The 20,159-nt window shown below is 44.5% G+C and overlaps 1 protein-coding gene across 2 annotated transcripts in view; it reads left to right on the forward strand.

The window, feature by feature from the left end:
- Positions 1-20,159, forward strand: part of LOC138288004 (annexin A1-like) — a 196,537-nt gene that overhangs the window by 120,587 nt on the left and 55,791 nt on the right. For both annotated transcript variants that reach the window (XM_069229095.1, XM_069229103.1), the window contains one exon: positions 11,034-11,113. In XM_069229095.1, coding sequence (XP_069085196.1) covers positions 11,034-11,113 — 80 coding nt within the window. The remainder of the gene's footprint in view (positions 1-11,033; positions 11,114-20,159) is intronic.

Genomic DNA, 20,159 nt, shown 5'->3' on the forward strand with positions numbered 1-20,159 from the left:
AATTTTAGTCAAGCAATCAAAAGAGTAATAATTTGGTCTCTAATATTTACTAACTTGAGTAAGTCCAAAATGATGTGCTCCAATGTTCCATCACAAAACTGACGGTGTTTATCTGTTTTCTTGATTTTTTGTCACCCAGCAATTATATCAGATAAGATTAAACATACCCAGGGCCTGAGTAACAAATGTAAACTTACACCGTTGTGTACATTTACTATCTTGATGGAATTCACAAACTAAGTTTAATTTTCAAATAGTAATTTCATGTATGACTGTGGTGGCGCCGCGGTTGGGGCAGAGAGCGCTACACATTAAAAGATAGGACAGGACAACTCTTGCTCCACAGGGCTGCAAAGGGCAGCCTTGGTCAACTGTGCAGGGCCTAAGATATAATAGAGAAAAGTTGTTTATTTGATTGTTGTTAGTAGTTCTCAAAGGAAACTCTTTGGTGTTTTTGGGGTGATATTGTGTTGTTGTGTTTTTAGGTTGTTTTTTAACTTAAGTTTGGACCTTTTGTGGCAACCATCGCTTCGAAGTTTTTCCCTGATGCAACTCTTTATAATGTTTTTTCATTTTTTGTTCCCAATATTTTAGTTTTGTTCTCTGCACCATCTGTTGTTCTTGCATTCTAAGCAGTACAGTTAGGTCTTTTTGAGGTGCATATTGTTCTCTGTTTTTCCATGCTTCAGGACCGCTGCAGGAACACTTGGCAGAGTTTCATCCTCCTCTGCTTCAGTAGTTGATCGCTGCCACCTGCATCTCATGTTCTCCCTCTCATGCTTCGACGTCCGGTTTTATTGAGTGATTGGTATCTTTCCTGGTCACAAAGGTTGCAGGTAACTGCCCTGACATTCAAGTTCTTCTTACTTGATGGATGCAGAAACAATTGAAAAACAATGCAATCCCTTATGCTTTTCTCAGGCTTCTCTATCTCCCCAGTACAGATCACTTGTTTGTCAAATGCAGACCCAGGTGTAAAATATGGACCTGCAGGTCCTTCTGAGTATTGTCTGCATTGTTTGGAGTTTATTACCAGCAGATGCTACCAGCGCCAATTGCCCTTTAAAAAGTCAAACATCAGCATATTCTGCCACAGGTCTGAGGAATTAGAGGAAGTCCAGCCCTGATTGCTAGACATGTTGAATCTGTGGACCCGAGTTTGAGTCCATGGACCTGGTGCAAGGAAAAAAGCTGAGTTCACTATGAATCAACTGTAAAAATGTAATCTGATGCCAGGATACACTTATGTGAATCTTTCTATGTTGGCAATGTTGTCTTTATTTTTTTTGCACCCAAGTATGCCTAGTGTGTAGACTGTCTTCTGATGCTGAATTCAAATAATAAACTAATCCCATTAGTGAGGGTCCGCTTTTCTCCCATTGCTCATTTTAATAACACCAAAGGTTTTTTCTTGGCTCACTGAGGCTACAAGTGTTTTGTCCCACTCACTAGCACAAGATGTGCAACATTGCCCCTATATACTGAACTATAAAAGAAAATGCCAAAGCAAATGGTAACCAGCAGGCCATATGAGCTGCTAAAGTTTACAGAGAATCTCTACCAATGCATGCTTTTGGAGCCTTTGTATGGGTCCATACCCTCAGGATGCATGTTACCACTCACAATGGTTCAAAAACGTCGAACTTTGTTTGGATGTATACTTCAAAAGTTCAGAACTAGAGAGGGTTCCTCGATCCATCTGCACCTATAATCCCCCAACCATGCTTCTGGTGCCTGAAATCACAGTGATACACTGCACTGAAGACCAGAATTCAAAGGTGAGTTGCCGATGGTGGAACCTCATTTGGCTTTAGCAGCCTTGACTGGTTTGGGCTGCACTTCGAGCTCAGATCTGCCTGAGGGTGCTGGATTTGCAGAGCAGCTGTACTGCTGCCATTGTGCCTCCCAGGCTTGAAGGACACATATTAACCAGGAGAGCTACCACCACTTTGGAAATTATGTTGGCAGCCTTGCTTTGCAATGATACGCTTCTGTTGGCAGCACAGAAGTACAGGTCTTGTGGCATGTCCTACTTTTCTGGCCTTGGGTGTTTCATCACTTCTCCTGAACTGAGTTTGTTGGGTCTGCCCGAATGCAATGGCTACTGGACATTGAAGCTTGACATTTATGCTCACTATTTTGGGTGGTTGTTGCCACTGTGTGAGTACCCTTGTGCTCCACCTGCCTGGCTTCATAGTGCTACATAACTGGATGCAACCATGTTCCCTGCTACACATGCAGGCACTGTCACCCTGTGATAATCCCTCAGCTCTGGACTATCCCTTATGATTGTTTTATTAGAATATGTAGCAAAGGGTGGCTATGGCGTGGCTGAAGGCTCCTCTGCCCAAGACCGTAGCATGGATTCAAATCAGCTGACTGTTTTGTGATGCTGCAATCAAGCCGCATCAAGCCTAGAGACATTTGGACTTCGCTACAGTAATATTTGGATAGAGAGGCTCAGTCTGATACTGAAGTAACCTGGTGAGGTGGCTATGTAAACATATCATAGCTGAGGTGCAATCAGTTCTCCTTAAAGTCGGCTTCATATGTAAAAGATGCTGGAAGATAAGAAATCGAGGAGTGAATGTTTATCTTAGGGTGGCAGCATTTTGACTCTATTAGAATGATTAGTAAATTGAATATTAATTAGCTAACCATGGTCACCACACTTTTGGTAACATTACTGTCATTGGACTCTTTGTGATGCACTACTCATATATCTGGATAAGTGGGCATCTCAAGGTCATTTTACAACTTGGCTGCAATATATTGACCGAATGATGTTTTAACCCCCTCAGGTGCCAGGCCTTTTTGAGACTATTTGGGGCAGTTCGTGCTTAGGCCCTCATAACTTTTTGTACACATAAGCTACCCATGCCAAATTTGCGAATTTGTTTTCCAACATTCTAGGGAGTCTAGAGGTACCCAGAGTTTGAGGGTTCCCCTGGAGGAGACCAAGAAATTAGTCAAAATACAGCAAACATTTTGTTTTTTTTACAAAACAAATGGGAAAAAAGGTCTGCAGAAGAAAGCTTGTGTTTTTGTTCCCTGAAATGGCATCAAATTCACCACCTTCCCAGATTTCAAGAGCAGGCAGACTTGAATCAAAAAAACACATTTTTGAACACAATGTCGGCATTTTACTGGGACATACCCCATTTTTACTATTTTTTGTGCTTTTAGCCTCCTTCCAGTTAGTGACAGAAATGGGTGTGAAACCTATGCTGGATCCCGGACAGCTAAACATTTCTGAAAAGTAGACAAAATTCTGAATTCAGCAAGGGATAATTTGTGTAGATCCTACAAGGTTTTCCTACAGAAAATAACAGCTGAAATAAAAAAAATATTGATATTGAGGTGAAAAAAACAGCAGTTTATCTACACATTTTACTCTCTTTTTCCTGCAATGTCAGATTTTCAAAAGCAATATACTGTTACGTCTGCTGGACCCTTCTGGTTGTGGGGATATATAGGGCCTGTAGGTTCATCAAGACCCCTAGGTACCCAGAGCCAATAAAGAGCTGCACCTTTCAATGAGTTTTCATTGTATACCGGGTATACAGCAATTCATTTACTGAAATATAAAGAGTGAAAAATAGGTATCAAGGACACCTTTGTATTTCCAAAATGGGCACAGGATAAAGTGTTGAGAAGCAGTGGTTATTTGCACATCTCTGAATTCCGGTGTACCCATACTAGCATGTGAATTACAGGGCATTTCTCAAATAGACGCCTTTTTTACACACTGTCTTACATTTGTAAGGAAAAAATGTAGAGAAAGACAAGGAGCAATAACACTTGTTCTTCTATTCTGTGTTCCTCCAAGTCTCCTGATACAAATGGTACCTCACTTGCATGGGTAGGCCTAATGCCCGCGACAGGAAGCGCAACATGGACACATCACATTTTTACATTGAAATCTGACATGTTTTTTGGAAAGTGCCTAGCTGTGGATTTTGGCCTTTAGCTCAGCTGGCACCTAGGGAAACCTAGTAAATCTGTGCATTTTTTAAAACTAGACACCTAGGAGAATCCAAGATGAGGTGACTTGTGGGGCTCTCACCAGGTTCTGTTTCCCAGAATCCTTTGCAAACCTCCACATTTGGCAAAAAAAAACACTTTTTCCTCAAATTTTAGAGTTAGAAAGTTCTGAAATCTAAGAGGAGCAACAAATTTCCTTCCACACAGCATTCCCCCCAGTCTCCCGATAAAAATGGTACCTCACTTGTGTGGGTAGGCCTAGTGCCCGCAACAGGAAATGCCCCAAAACACAACATAGACACAACACATTTTCCCAAAGAAAACAGACCTGTTTTTTGCACAGTGCCTAGCTGTGGATTTTGGTCTCTAGCTCAGCCGGCACCTAGGGAAAAGTAGCAAATATATACATTTTTTTAAACTAGACACATAGGGGAAGCCAGTATGGGGTACCTTGTGGTGCTCTCAACAGGGTCTGTTACCCAGAATCATTAGGAAACCTCAAAATGTGGACAAAATCACTTTTTCTCACATTTCGGTGATAGAAAGTTCTGGAATCTGAGAGGAGCCACGAATTTCCTTCCACACAGCATTCCCCCAAGTCTTCCAATAAGAATGGTACCTCACTTGTGTGGGTACGCCTAGTGCCCGCAGCAGGAAATGCCCCAAAACACAACAGAGACACATCACAAGTGCCTAGCTGTGGATTTTGGCCTCTAGCTCAGCCGGCACCTAGGGAAGCCTAACAAACCTATACATTTTTTAAAACTAGACACCTCGGGAAACCCAAGATGGGGTAACCTGTGGGGCTCTCTCCAGGTTCTAGTACCCAGGATCCTTAGCAAACCTCAAAATGTGGCAAAAAACACTTATTTGTCACATTTCGGTGATAGAAAGTTCTGGAATCTGAGAGGAGCCATACATTTCCTCCCACCCAGCATTCCCCTAAGCCTCCTGATACAAATGGTACCTCACTTGTGTGGGTAGGCCTAGTGCTTGCCACAGGAAATGCCCCAAAGCACAACATGGATGCATCACATTGTCCCAAAGAAAACTGACCTGTTTTTTGCAAAGTGCGTAGCTGTGGATTTTGGCCTTTAGCTCATGCAGCACCTAGGAAAGCCTAGCAAACCTGGACATTTCCGAAAACTAGACACCTAGGGGAACCCAGAATGAGGTAACTTGTGGTGCTCTCACCAGGTTCTGTTATCCAGAATCCTTAGCAAACCTTAAAATTTGGCACAAAAAAAACAAAAACACTTTTTCCTCACATTTTGGTGCTGCAAAGTTCTGGAATCTGAGGGGAGTCACAAACTTCCTTCTATCCAGCGTTTCCCCAGGTCTTCCGATAAAAATTGTTCCTCACTTGTGTGGGTAGGCCTACTGTCCACAACAGGAAATGCCCCAAAACACTATGTAGACACATCAAAATTATCAAATACAAAACTACCTGTTTTTATGGGGTGGACACCTGCTTTTTTTGGTCCTGGGCTCAGCAGCCATCTAGAGAAACCTACCAAATCCAAACCTTTCTGAAAACTAGACACCTTAGGGAGTCCAGGGAGGTGGATGTGCATGGATCCGCCAGTGTTTTCTTACTCAGAATCCTCAGCAAACCTCAAATTTAGCTAAAAAAATATATTTTTGCCACATTTATGTGTGGGATCAGGCCACCGGCTCAAATTTCCTACCACCCAACATTCCCCTCAGCCTCCCTGTAAAAATGATACTTCACTTGTGTATGTGGGCCAAGTGCCTGTGACAGGGAGGAGCCAAAAATATGTCGAAAATGAGGGGGAACCAAAGCGGGTTCTTAAGGGCAGTTTGAAAGTTTAGGCTGGGAAGTGGGGCAGAATTTTTATAGCTATAGACGCAACAATGCTGGGTGGTAGGAATTTTGTGGATTCCTGCAGATTCCAGAAGGTTCCATCACAAAAATGTGGGAACAATGTGTGATTTGAAGCAAAGTTGGAGGTTTGCAGGGCATTGTGAGTAAGAAAATGGTGCTGAGCACATGTGAAAGCACACCACCCTGGACTCACCCAGATGTTTAGTTCTCCGATGTGTCTAGGTCTCGCAGATTTTTCTACATGGCAGCATCCCAAAGTCCAAAAAGTTCAGCCCTTACTATTCCAAATGGGGTGATTTTGAGAGTTAGACAAGCTCTCATGGCCCAAATGTAAAACCAAAACCCAAAATAATCAAATGTCCTCTTGCTTGCCGTAGGATAAGATATTTTAGTGTGCAGGGGAGAGCTGAAAGACTGTTACCCCCTTCAGTTGGGGAGGGGGCATAGCCATGCCCATACTGTTTGGTAGCTACAACCCCACTATTTTGTTTTTATTCCCTGGCATCTAGTAGGCTTTCTGACCCCCTGGGAATGGACCGGGGGTAATTGCTCCATCTGCCCACCGGTGGGCAGAACAAATATGTCCCCATTTATTTGGGGTGGGGGTATGACCCTCTTTTATTTTTAAACAAATCTTCCCTGGTCTCTGGTGGGCTTTCTGCCCCCCCCATGGGGCACATGGGCCTTCCAAAATAGGCTGATCTGCCCCTAAGGGGGCAGAAATGGCCAACAGTAACGTGCCTTCATGGGGAGCAACCCTTGCCCAAGGGGCTGCCCCCCAAACAAAACACACACACACCAATCCTTGGTGCCTAAGTGGTTGGCCTCATAGTAATACACCAATCTGACCCCAAAGGGTCCAGAAATGGCCTAAAATAAATTTGCTCCCCAGTGGAGTGACCCTTTGCCTAAGGGGTTGAGACCCTTGTGTGAAATTGGCGCAAAACAAAAATCCCTGGTGTCTAGTGGTTTCCTGCCCTTTTGGGGCAGATTTGCCTAACAAAATTAGGCTGATCTTTCCCCCAATGGGGGCATAAATTGCCTAAAAAAAATTACCCCCCCAGGGGAGCGACCCTTACCTAAGGGGTTGCTCCCTGTAGGAGGCTGGACTGGCTTGTAGTGAGTACCAAGGGGTACTTACACCTTGCACCAGGCCCAGGTATCCCTTATTAGTGTATAGGGTGTCTAGCAGCTTAGGCTGATAGATAATGGTAGCCTAGCAGAGCAGCTTAGGCTGAACTAGGAGACGAGTGAAGCTCCTACAGTACCACTAGTGTCACTTGCACAATATCATAAGAAAACACAATACACAGATATACTAAAAATAAAGGTACTTTATTTTTATGACAATATGCCAAAGTATCTCAGAGTGTACCCTCAGTATAAGGATAGCAAATATACACAAGATATATGTACACAATACCAAAAATATGCAGTATAGTCTTAGAAAACAGTGCAAACAATGTATAGTTACAATAGGATGCAATGGGGACACATAGGGATAGGGGTAACCCAAACCATATACTCCAAAAGTGGAATGCGAACCACGAATGGACCCCAAACCTATGTGACCTTGTAGAGGGTCGCTGGGACTATTAGATAATAGTAAGGGTTAGAAAAATAGCCCACCCCAAGACCCTGAAAAGTGAGTGTAAAGTGCACTAAAGTTCCCCAAAGGACATAGAAGTCTTGATAGGGGAATTCTGCAGGAAAGACACAAACCAGCAATGCAACAACGATGGATTTCCAGTCAAGGGTACCTGTGGAACAAGGGGACCAAGTCTAAAAGTCACAAGCAAGTCGGAGATGGGCAGATGCCCAGGAAATGCCAGCTGTGGGTGCAAAGAAGCTGCTACTGGACAGTAGAAGCTGAGGATTCTGCAGGAGCAACAAGGGCTAGGAACTTCCCCTTTGGAGGATGGACGTCTCACGTCGTGAAGAGTCGTGCAGAAGTGTTTTCCCGCCGAAAGACCGCCAACAAGCCTTGCTAGCTGAAAATCGTGCGGTTAGGGCTTTTGGATGCTGCTGTGTCCCAGGAAGGACCAGGATGTCGCCAATTGTGTCTGGGGACAGAGGGGGCGTCGAGCAAGACAAGGAGCCCTCTCAGAAGCAGGCAGCACCCGCAGAAGTGCCATAACAGGCACTACGAAGAAGAGTGAAACGGTGCTCACCCGAAGTTGCACAAAGGAGTCCCACGCCGCCGGAGGACAACTTAGAAAGTCGTGCAATGCAGGTTAGAGTGCCGTGGACCTAGGCTTGGCTGTGCACAAAGGATTTCCGCCGGAAGTGCACAGAGGCCGGAGTAGCTGCAAAAGTCACGGTTCCCAGCAATGCAGTCTGGCGTGGGGAGGCAAGGACTTACCTCCACCAAACTTGGACTGAAGAGTCACTGGACTGTGGGAGTCACTTGGACAGAGTCGCTGGATTCAAGGGACCTCGCTCGTCGTGCTGAGAGGAGAACCAAGGGACCGGTAATGCAGTTCTTTGGTGCCTGCGGTTGCAGGGGGAAGATTCAGTCGACCCACGGGAGATTTCTTCGGAGCTTCTAGTGCAGAGAGGCAGACTACCCCCACAGCATGCACCACCAGGAAAACAGTCGAGAAGGCGGCAGGATCAGCATTACAGAGTTGCAGTAGTCGTCTTTGCTACTTTGTTGCAGTTTTGCAGGCTTCCAGCCCGGTCAGCAGTCGATTCCTTGGCAGAAGGTGAAGAGAGAGATGCAGAGGAACTCTGATGAGCTCTTGCATTCGTTATCTAAGGAAATCCCCAAAGCAGAGACCCTAAATAGCCAGAAAAGAGGGTTTGGCTACTTAGGAGAGAGGATAGGCTAGCAACACCTGAAGGAGCCTATCAGAAGGAGTCTCTGACGTCACCTGCTGGCCCTGGCCACTCAGAGCAGTCAGTGTGCCAGCAGCACCTCTGTTTCCAAGATGGCAGAGGTCTGGAGCACACTGGAGGAGCTCTGGGCACCTCCCAGGGGAGGTGCAGGTCAGGGGAGTGGTCACTCCCCTTTCCTTTGTCCAGTTTCGCGCCAGAGCAGGGCTGAGGGGTCCCTGAACCGGTGTAGACTGGCTTATGCAGAAATGGGCACCATCTGTGCCCATGAAAGGATTTCCAGAGGCTGGGGGAGGCTACTCCTCCCCTGCCTTCACACCATTTTCCAAAGGGAGAGGGTGTAACACCCTCTCTCTGAGGAAGTCCTTAGTTCTGCCATCCTGGGCCAGGCCTGGCTGGACCCCAGGAGGGCAGAAACCTGTCTGAGGGGTTGGCAGCAGCAGCAGCTGCAGTGAAACCCCTGAAAAGGCAGTTTGGCAGTACCAGGGTCTGTGCTACAGACCACTGGGATCATGGGATTGTGCCAACTATGCCAGGATGGCATAGAGGGGGCAATTCCGCGATCATAGACATGTTACATGGCCATATTCGGAGTTACCATTGTGAAGCTACACATAGGTAGTGACCTATGTGTAGTGCACGTGTGTAATGGTGTCCCGCACTCACAAAGTCCGGGGAATTTGCCATGAACAATGTGGGGGCACCTTGGCTAGTGCCAGGGTGCCCTCACACTAAGTAACTTTGCACCTAACCTTTACCAGGTAAAGGTTAGACATATAGGTGACTTATAAGTTACTTAAGTGCAGTGGTAAATGGCTGTGAAATAACGTGGACGTTATTTCACTCAGGCTGCAGTGGCAGGCCTGTGTAGTATTTGTCAGAGCTCCCTATGGGTGGCAAAAGAAATGCTGCAGCCCATAGGGATCTCCTGGAACCCCAATACCCTGGGTACCTCAGTACCATATACTAGGGAATTATAAGGGTGTTCCAGTATGCCAATGTGAATTGGTGAAATTGGTCACTAGCCTGTTAGTGACAATTTGGAAAGAAATGAGAGAGCATAACCACTGAGGTTCTGGATAGCAGAGCCTCAGTGAGACAGTTAGTCATAACACAGGTAACACTTTCAGGCACACTTATGAGCACTGGGGCCCTGGCTGGCAGGGTCCCAGTGACAGATACAACTAAAACAACATATATACAGTGAAGAATGGGGGTAACATGCCAGGCAAGATGGTACTTTCCTACACTACCCATTAGTAAAAAAATAATAAAATTAAAAATTCCTTGTGCCTATTGGTTTCTGCCCCCCTTGAGGGCAGATTGGCCTAATTAAAATAGGCGGATCTGCCCCCATGGGAGGCAGAAATGGCCTAAAATTAAATGTGCCCCCCAGGAGAGAGTCCCTTGCCAAAGGGGTCACTCCCCTTGCGTGTAACTGACATAAAAAAAAATCCCTGGTGTCTAGTGGTTTCTGGCCCCCTTGGGCAGAAAAGGCCTTAAAAAAATAATGCCCCCCTGGGGAGCGACCTTTGCTCAAGGGGTCGCTCCCCTTCATCATAAACATAAAAAAAAACACATCCCTGGTGTCTAGTGGGCATTTCTGCATCCCAATCGCTTCATGATCGGGCTGCTGAAATGCTCAAAGAGACATCAAAGGAAAGGAAAGGCCTTTCCTCTCCTTTGATGCCTCTGCCTGCCCCCAGCCCCTGATCGGAAGAGAAATCCAAAGCATTTCTCTTCTGATCTGCGCTGAAAGCTAAGCTTCCAGTGCGGCTAGGGGTGCCTCTGATGAGGTCAGTGCGCAATTGCGTGCTGACGTCATCAGACTTCAGTGGTGGGGTTGGTGGATTGTGGGTGGAAGGGAAAGTGATATCCTTCCATCCCTGCCCATGGGAGGGGGTTGCGAGGCCGTCGGGGGTGTGCTTGCGCTTTCCCCGAGGGCCAGTACCAGGACGAGTTGGCTACGTCCCTGGTGCCTGAGCACCACGGCCGAGGACGAGACCACCTCGTCCTGGGCACTCAAGGAGTTAATTTGAAAAAGTTAAGTATAGGCTTAAACAAAGAGGTGGTTTTACTTTCAGTGCTCACCTTGTGTTAAAAACTTGTTTTGTTATGTTTTGTCTGAGTGTATGGTTTGTACATTCGCCTATATCTTGAAACGTTTATGGTATGGCATGGTGAAAGCTTGCTAATAACAGACTTTCAGACCACTCTGCCTGATCTTGCATTATTGAACACATTATTTTAGCTTAACAGTACTTGTGAGATTCCCTCATGCACACTGAAAACGTAGTAGTATTAATTAAAATATAGACATAGAAACATGTTTATAATGTATCCTTTGTTCTTTTTCCTTTTCTTGCAGAATATAAAACTGAACTAGCAAATGATATTGCTTCTGAAACATCTGGAGATTTTCAAAAGATTTTAGTTGCAATTTGCAAGGTATGATGTTCTGCTCTGTTCTTTTAAGCTGCACTCTGCAGTGCTATTGCATATTGTGATAAACTAATACAGAAATCCCAATATCCTAATGCTAGCCTATAGATTACTTTACTGTCCATATGAGTGAGGTATAAATGCTGCCTTACTGTCAATTTTGTTTTGCTCTTTTATGTAATTAATGACATCTCCATCTCAGTTACTCACGTGTACTATATAAATGTGGCCCTTTGTGCATCCCTAACGTGATTCATAGAGATAAATGCTGCTACCAGCATCTTTGCATAATTTAATATAAATCAGAAGATACGTGCTCAGATTTCCATTCATCTGCCTTAGTTTACCTAGTATTAGAACATCTAGTACAGTGTGTATAAAGGGTATTCGTTTTTTTGTGTCATTTAACACGGACAGAGAAACAGAAGTGTTCAAAAGCTCCTGCCAAGTGAGAGCAGATAGGCCTTCCCTGTATGCATTCCTGCAGGCTAGGATGGAGAGTCCACTTCCACGCTTCCATAGAATTTGACTCCAGAGGATGGAGTCCTAGGGGCCTAATAAGGCTCAGGGAGACGGGGCATGGCCCCTTTCCCTTTTAATAAAGAATTTGGCCTAGAAGGAAAGGGTCTCTGAGGCCTATTACAGCTCAGGGAGGTGGGCTGCATGTCCCCCCTCTCCTTGTTTACTCATCAGCCCAATGGGATTCCCGGGGGTCTCCCAGAGGCTCTCGGAGGGTGCCTACTCACCACTCTCCTATAAAAATATAGTTAGCACCGCCCCTACGTGCTAGGCCACGTAGGGATTTTTCAAAAGAGCTGAAGCCTGCACTTAAAAAAAAAAAAAGTTTTGCCATTGATTTGCAGGTCCGTTGTGAACTTGCAGCAATGAAAAATATATATATATATATATCCCATTACTAGGCCTTGGGAGTTAACAGACACAGACATTAATACATTTGAACTTATGAGAAATCTACAAGCCTTTTTTAGATGAATCAGGCTTAATAAATATTACTCTTCTTCTTCCTCCCCCCCGATGCCTGTCGCAAATAGATCATGCTTGAAACCTCCGTCGTCCTTCACTCCTAGTCTAGAAGCCGTAGGGCCAGAAGTGGCCATTTTTGAAAAAACGGTAGTACAGAAGTTTGACGACATGCTTAGACATATTCCTAAACCTAAATCTAATTACAATCTTGATAAAGAGGAGAATATGGCTCTAGGCAATTTGAGAGACAACAGTAAAATTACAGTAAACCCCTGTGATTTTGGACACTGCAGTATATAAGGAGAAAATGTCAAATATGCTTCAATATCCTGAATTCTACAGGATCACACCAGGCAACCCGGAGGTCAAGATTAAGAGACGCATTAAAGAGCTCAATATTACTGCCTTAGAATCTAGACTGATTTGTCAGAAGGAATATTAATTTTTGACACCTATCCACACGAAATTTCTCATCATATATGGACTGCCCAAAGTCCATAAAGATGTGAGGGATCCTCCTCTATGCCTTATAGTATCTATGATTGGCTCTTGAACCACTGTCTAAATATGTGAATACATTTTTTAAACCTTTGGTCTCACAGCTCTCCTCATATGTCCGTGATACTAGCCACTTTATATCTAAACTTGAAGGTTTACAATATAATCCAGAACAAGAAATATTAGTTACTATGGATTTGGAGGCACTTTACACGAATATACCACAGCAACAGGCCCTAGACTGTGTTGCATCTTATCTTGATGGTTTGGGTGAGGATCCCCTACATGTATTTATTTTGAATTGTCTTGAAATCATTCTGTTTAATAATAATTTTGATTTCAATGGGACAACCTACCAACAAATCAAGGGCGTAAGCATGGGAGCGGCATGTGCTCCTAGTGTAGCTAATTTATACGTTGGAGCCTTCGAGGAGAAACACATCTATAATGAGGTTGCTCCTTTTTTTGAGAATGTGCATTTATGGTGTAGATACATAGATGACGTTTTTTTTATTTGGAGAGGAGAGGAGCAGGAGCTACATGAGTTCTTTCTATGGCTGAATCTCTCTGATAGCAATTTGAAGTTTACTATTAAACACCATCATGAGCAGGAGGAGTTTTTGGATGTCTATATTAAACATCTTGATGGACACCTTGCAATGACTTTGTTCACTAAACCTACTGCTAGGAACACTCTACTGCACTTTGACAGTTTCCATCCTAGGAGTCAGGGACAGGCAATCCCGTTTTCACAGTTCCTACGATTGAGAAGGAATTGTACAGAAATAAAAGATTTTTTGAAACATGCTGAAGATCTTTTGGATAAATAAAACAGAGAGGTTATCTGAAGAAAGTGATCAGTGACTCGTTCAAAAGAGCTAAGTACTACAACCGTGATTCCCTGTTTCATGGTAAAAAACAGAGTAACAGCGACAGGTTAGCGTGTGTAGTACATCGTTCTATTTTAAATGACAGGATTAGAAGGATCATTAATTCTGATTGCCATATTTTAAATACTAATGTAGATTCCGTACGTCTAGAGAAACCATAATTTGCATTTAAAAGAAACAAACATTTGCGAAACATCTTGGTCAAGTCTGCGGTAAGGCACCCTGTTGACCTGGTTCAAAGATCTATCACTGGAGTGGATCAGTTAAAGGGTAATTTCAAATGTGGTAACTGCCATGCCTGGGAATCAGCATGGGAACCTGTGATATTACATACAATGTGAAGAAGATTGTTCTTACTGGGTTGACGAATTGCAGATCCAAGAAAGTGATTTATCTTATTGTTTGCCCATGTAATCTTGGATATGTCGGAGAGACTTCCAGAGAATTCAGGATTTGTTTGTCGGAACGTAAATCCTCGATTAGAACTCGGAAACCAAATGCTCCTTTAGTGGCCCATTGGGTGGCTCTCAACCACTATGAGGATGAGTTGAAATGGGCGATTTTGGAGAAGGTAGATACCAGAAATGATACAGGTCCTGAGCAATTAAGAAAAAATAAAGAAGTGTTTTGGATCTTTTTATTAGGGACACATAAGAGTGGACTGAATGAGGATATTCCTTGGTATAATGCCATATGAGATCTCTGTGGCGTTAATTTCCTGGCTCATTTGTGTGATCACTCTTCAGACACAGTTCAGTTGGCTATCTCTGATTGAGTCTACTATGTTTGTGTAGATATTCAGGCTGTTTTCTTTAAATAGTTGGTCATTACCTGTTTTAGAGGTGCTGATCTGTGATAACATTCTCTCAAAAAATGTTTTACTTAACTGTCGGTATATTTTCTTTCTCTTTTGTTAGGCTGTGAAATTATCTGTGGTTATATAATTGGAAGCACTGATTGAGGATTCTGTGTTAAAAATGGAGTAGACAAGGACTTTCATGTTCTCTTGTTGTAAGTGATGTGTTTTTTTTTTCTTTATTTACAGGCAGAGTGTTTTTGTTTGTTTATTTTTGTAGATGAAGATTTTTGCATATATTTTTGTATATTCTTTTGGACTTTTGACAGCAGACCTGTGTACTCATGTTTATGTATTTTTGCCGTCTTAAGATGGCCGCCACTGGAGTGGAAAAGTCGGATGTCATTCGAACATCCCCTTTTCTATGTTTATTACATTTTAGTCTGCCGCGCGATCTCGGCAGTTTGAAATCACTGAAGAACGTGGAGCTCCGTGTGCTTCAGACTATCATAGCCTTCGAGAAATCAGTGTCTCGCAAAATCAACGGACTTTTAGGTTCAGTGAACGACACCTTCCAAAACATAAGCTCAGACAAACTCACAGCATTAAAACGTCTTACTGCAGACCCCTCAATCGTCATTAAACCAGCTGATAAAGGTGGGGCCATGGTAATTCTACCAGCAACTATGTACAAAGACGAATGCAGGCGCCTGCTGAGTAATGCACATCATTATAAATGCCTATCCCGAGACCCGACCCCTGAAATTCAGGAAGAAATTTCCTTCTTGGTCAATAGAGGAATCGAAAACGATTGGATCATTAAACATGAGGCAGCATTCCTGATACAACCCAACCAGAAGATACCATACTTTTACATACTTCCCAAGAGACACAAAGGGAAGATCCCCCCTCCCAGGAGACCTATCGGATCCGGGATAGGCTCGATCCTCAAACCTCTTTCCCAATTTTGCGATGTGTACCTTCAACCACTAGTGAAGCAGATCCCTACCTACCTGAAAGACCACGGATGCCTTGGTCCTCCTGGACTCTATTTCTTTCGACAAAAATACTGAACTTCTAATCACATTGGATGTGGAGGCTCTCTACACCAATATCCCCCAGGAAACAACCCTGGGGATTATATGAGAGCTTTTAGAAAAAAAATTGAGTGGCTCAAGAACACCACCTGGACTTAGCTCACTTGGCATTGCAAGGAACTACTTTGAATTTGAAAAACACGTCTTCCTCCAGATACAGGGGACTTCCATAGGGAGCACCTTTGCCCCGAGTTTGGCCTGTGTATACGTAGACAATTTCGAAAGACAGGTAGTACTCCACGAAGATAATCCATACCTGGAGCAGATCAAATTGTGGAAACGGTACATTGACAATATCCTGCTCATCTGGGCAGGATCCAGAGAAGAAGCACACACTTTTATAAACTCCCTCATTTTGGCAAATCCTTTTTTGAAATTTACAATGACCATAGGCAATGACCAACTGCCATTCTTGGATCTCTTAATCCATGAAAGCAACGGTCTGCTGGCCACTGAGGTCTACCACAAACCCACAGACCGAAATAATCTACTACAATTTAGGAGTTTTCACCCGAGATCTCTGAGGGAGAATCTACCCGTAGGGCAATTTCTACGACTAGGACGCAACTGCTCAAATATTTCAGACTATCATAAACATGCAAGTGTCTTGTCTACAAAACTACTAGAAAGAGAGTACCCTAACCACCTGATTAGAAGAGCTTATAAAAGAGCACGTAATAACAATATAGACCAGCTACTGCTACCCAGGATCAACAAACCCAAGACGGAGCAGATAGTGTGCGTGACTACATTCAATCCACTATCCAATAAAATCCAAAAGATCAGCAGAGAAGGTTGGGAGATCCTGACATCAGGTGGTCTCCCTTTCCAACAACCACTACACGCATTCAAAAGAGCCACCAACATACGGGACATGGTAGTCCATACCAGGCCCTTGCATAAACTCCCTACTAGACAAACCACCCTCTGGCAGTTACCACCACCAGCCGGCTACCACCTGTGTGGTAACTGCAGTGTGTGTAGATTCACACGGAAGTCCACCACTGTAGAACTATGTCTACAGACACCATGGCGATTAAAGGCACTCACAAACTGCAACAGCAAAAATGTGGTGTACATGATCGAATGCCCATGTGAACTCAAGTACATCGGGATGACAACAAGAAAGATCAGCACCCGCATATGTGAACACAGGAGTACGATAAGATGCAAACGGGACGCTACTAAACTAACAAGCCACTATGTCGCCAAAAACCATTCCCCAGATGACATGAGATGGACTGTGTTAGAACAACTGCCACCCACAACCAAGAATATGCCACAGAAGCTACTCTATTATGAGCAACGCTGGGTCTGGAGATTACACACAGACACCAGTGGTTTGAATGATGACATCCCATGGGCCACACTCAACAAGTGACCTCTCCCTATCCAGCCCCACTTCCTCCACCTTGCCCCACTCCCTCTCCCTTTTGTGTTTGTCTTCGCTCCCTTGCCTCTTGTTTCTCTCATATCGACCTTCCCCTGTTCCCCACTACTCCTTCTACTCCTCCCTTACCTTCTCTACTGATTAGGTCCTCGCTCCCCCTCCCCCGCTCCCACCACTACCCTTATTTCTTGGTCTCTCTTGCAGGCTGTCCCCCTTTCTTCTTGTTCTTTTTCTTTTTTGATTTGGGTGATGTCCTTGCTTATTGTGTTTCTTCATTTCCCAGTGGTGTCTTTCTCACTTGTGTTTCTCTCACTTTTCTTATTGTTCTTTCTCATTGTAGGTCTTTTTATTTAATTAACTTCTTATTATCGTCTTTCCTCCCTCAGTGCTTTGTTTTCTCTCCTCCCTATAGTTTTCTTATCTTTCCTTTCACTCTGTTTTTTATCTCTTTAATTCTTCTTATTTTATTTATGTATTTATTATTATTTTCACTCTATTATTATTGTTTTTATTCTTCCATTCCTCTGTCCCCTCTCCGGTTGTTTGTCTGTTACCCGCCCCCCCCCTTCCCTTATTCCGGGGCTGGAGCTCAGTTAGGGCCAGTTCGCTCCATTTAACCGCCTGTAACTAGGGACTCAGCCTCCTAGCGGAGGCTAGGCATCGCACCATGCGACGCTCCTCCACTACTTCCTGAGCCTGAGGACCACATTCCCCAGACTCCATAGCGTGGACGCGCATGCGCGCTATCTCACAACGCTCCTCCACAACTTCCTGAGCCCGGGGATCACGTTCCCCAGACTCCATAGTGCGGACGCGCATGCGCGCTATCTCCGGACGCTGAGAACACTGTTTCCCAGTATCCTGGAACGCCATCTGTGTCACTCCACCGGCGCCCAGGACATCGATACCGGCTTCAGCCGGTTCTATTAACAACACCCAGGTGCGCTCATTTAAGTTGCTGGTACATATGCCGCCCCCGCGCTGGACCACATACCTCAAGCGGTCCAGCGAGGGGTCGGTCTAGGCGCACAGCGAGCGCCTCCTTTGATGTAGTAAGTGCAGCAGCACTTACTCTGCGGCGACTCTTCCTCCTTTCTGGACCTCCAGCTACACCACAGATAAGACTAAATGCCTGGTTGTTTGCATCAGAGTGATGATGTGTGGTGTAGTGTGTGTGGCTTCTTAATAGTTTTTAATAGTTTGGGCAGTTGAACTCAACAACTTTGTTGTATTTAATGTGTTCTGGCTACTACTACTGCAAACTAGTTGTTTTGTTTTCGATACTTTACCAGAGGTATCTCCTCAGCCCCCAGCTTCCCATTAGGGCTGGATCCCCCCCACTCTATTCGTTAGCATCTAGGGCACATCCGCCGCATGATCTCCATTAACCCCTTTGTGAGGGGAATCAAGCCTCTCCCACGGACTGTTAATTTTTAATTTTTAATTTTTATCTCCTGATACATGCTGTCTATGTCTATTTCCCCCCCCCCCCCTAGAGTGTGACTATAAGGGAACACTCCCCCCTCCTGGAATCTGAGGCCAGTTGCCTTAGATATTAGGGTAAGGTTACTTTTATTTCTATTATTCAACAGAACTGTGTTCACTGCGGGCTCTGCATGACTTTGGCTTGCTGTGGCACCCCTTTTTATCTAATATTATATCATATAGGGCCTGATTCTAACTTTGGAGGACGGTGTTAAACCGTCCCAAAAGTGGCGGATATACCACCTACCGTATTACGAGTCCATTATATCCTATGGAACTCGTAATACGGTAGGTGGTATATCCGCCACTTTTGGGACGGTTTAAGACCGTCCTCCAAAGTTAGAATCAGGCCCATAGTGTGGTTTGCTGTGTCGTATTATTAGGTTAACGTCACCCTCATTTTCTTCTCCCACAGGCCTCCGCGAGGTAGTCCCTTGCTAAGGTAGGCCCATTATATCAAATTTCCCCCCCCTTTTATGAGGGGTGGCTCATCTATCTGCACCTTGCATGATGGTTAGGGATCCTAGGCCCTAAAGAATGCCCCCAGACCTTCCATGGCTCATAATAGAGGGCAGAAACATGTCGGCCAGTTCTTAGAGAGGTGACCCAGTGAGTCCTCATTCTCACCGAGGTGTCCCGCCCTTGTTTTCAGTTACACCAGCAGATATCACTATTAAAAGTGTAGACCACACACAGGTATCTGCCTAGGTGTTTTCATATTCCCTTAGTTTAGCTGGATCCCATTATCTCCAGATAAAATATATTTACGCACTCCCTCCCGTTCTTTTAACGGTGAGGTTGAGTACGCCCAGGTGGTACTATCCTACCTGGGTGGGGCTATGTGGTCAGATGATGAAGCATGACACTATATAGTGAGTGAGACCACCTAGTCCGTAAAAGGAAATCCCCCCTTCCCTCACTCACCCTACACAGCACCCACACTGCGCACTTTCTACACCCAGCAAGGTCTAGGAGCCCACGGATAATCTCTCGTAAACATAGCTCCACATCACTGGTGAACCACATACCTTTTTGTGGTAACTATGTATTTTTGCTGTCCTAAGATGGCCACCACTGAAGTGGAAAAGTCGGATGTCATTCGAACATCCCCTTTTCTATGTTTATTACATTTTAGTCTGCCACGCAATCTCGACCGTTTGAAATCACTGAAGAACGCAGAGCGCCGCATGCTTTAGACTATCATAGCTGAGACGATTTGGGTTATCTGGCCAGTCCCCGTTTCTATGAGATCCAGGTAAGAGGGATTTTGGCTTTAATTGTGTACGGCGCGGGTGATGTTTAATGAGCCACAGCATATACATGTCCGGGGGGCTCATAGTGTGTCTGCATTTCCCCTAGGCAGAAGCGGCAGCCCTATTTGATCAAATAGGCGATAAATGTTTTGTGATATGCGCAATTTGGTAAGCAGCTTCGTTTGGCACGTCTGTGTTGGTATTTGGGCTTTTTTATTTATTTTCTTTACATGGTGTTTCAAAACGTTTTTATTTTTGGAGTATGGTCACTTGCACTAGTGGTAGTGAGGTTTGTCACTTTCACGGATTCCGGTTGGGTGCATGTCTGAATATGTTCGCAGAATATGTTCCATTGCTTATTTTAGGTATTTGAAATTGATTATTGTATTTGATTTTGGTTTAGATATAGAACAAAAGAGAAGATTTTGTGTACCATTAAGGATTGATTGCCCTGAAGAAGGTGGCTGTGAGTAAGGGGTATTGACTCTACTTGTAAGTCCACCGAAAAGTGCATCGGCAAGTTTGTTGGTACATGATTGCATGGATCGACAGTGGGCAAATGTGATGGCACAAGATGGAATTTAGCAAATTACATTGATACGAACCATATTTCGAGGGCCAGTTCGATGGCACGTGATTGGCAAGCCTGACACCATATA

This window comes from Pleurodeles waltl, chromosome 1_1 (genome assembly GCF_031143425.1).
Source record: "Pleurodeles waltl isolate 20211129_DDA chromosome 1_1, aPleWal1.hap1.20221129, whole genome shotgun sequence".
Lineage (NCBI taxonomy): Eukaryota > Metazoa > Chordata > Amphibia > Caudata > Salamandridae > Pleurodeles > Pleurodeles waltl.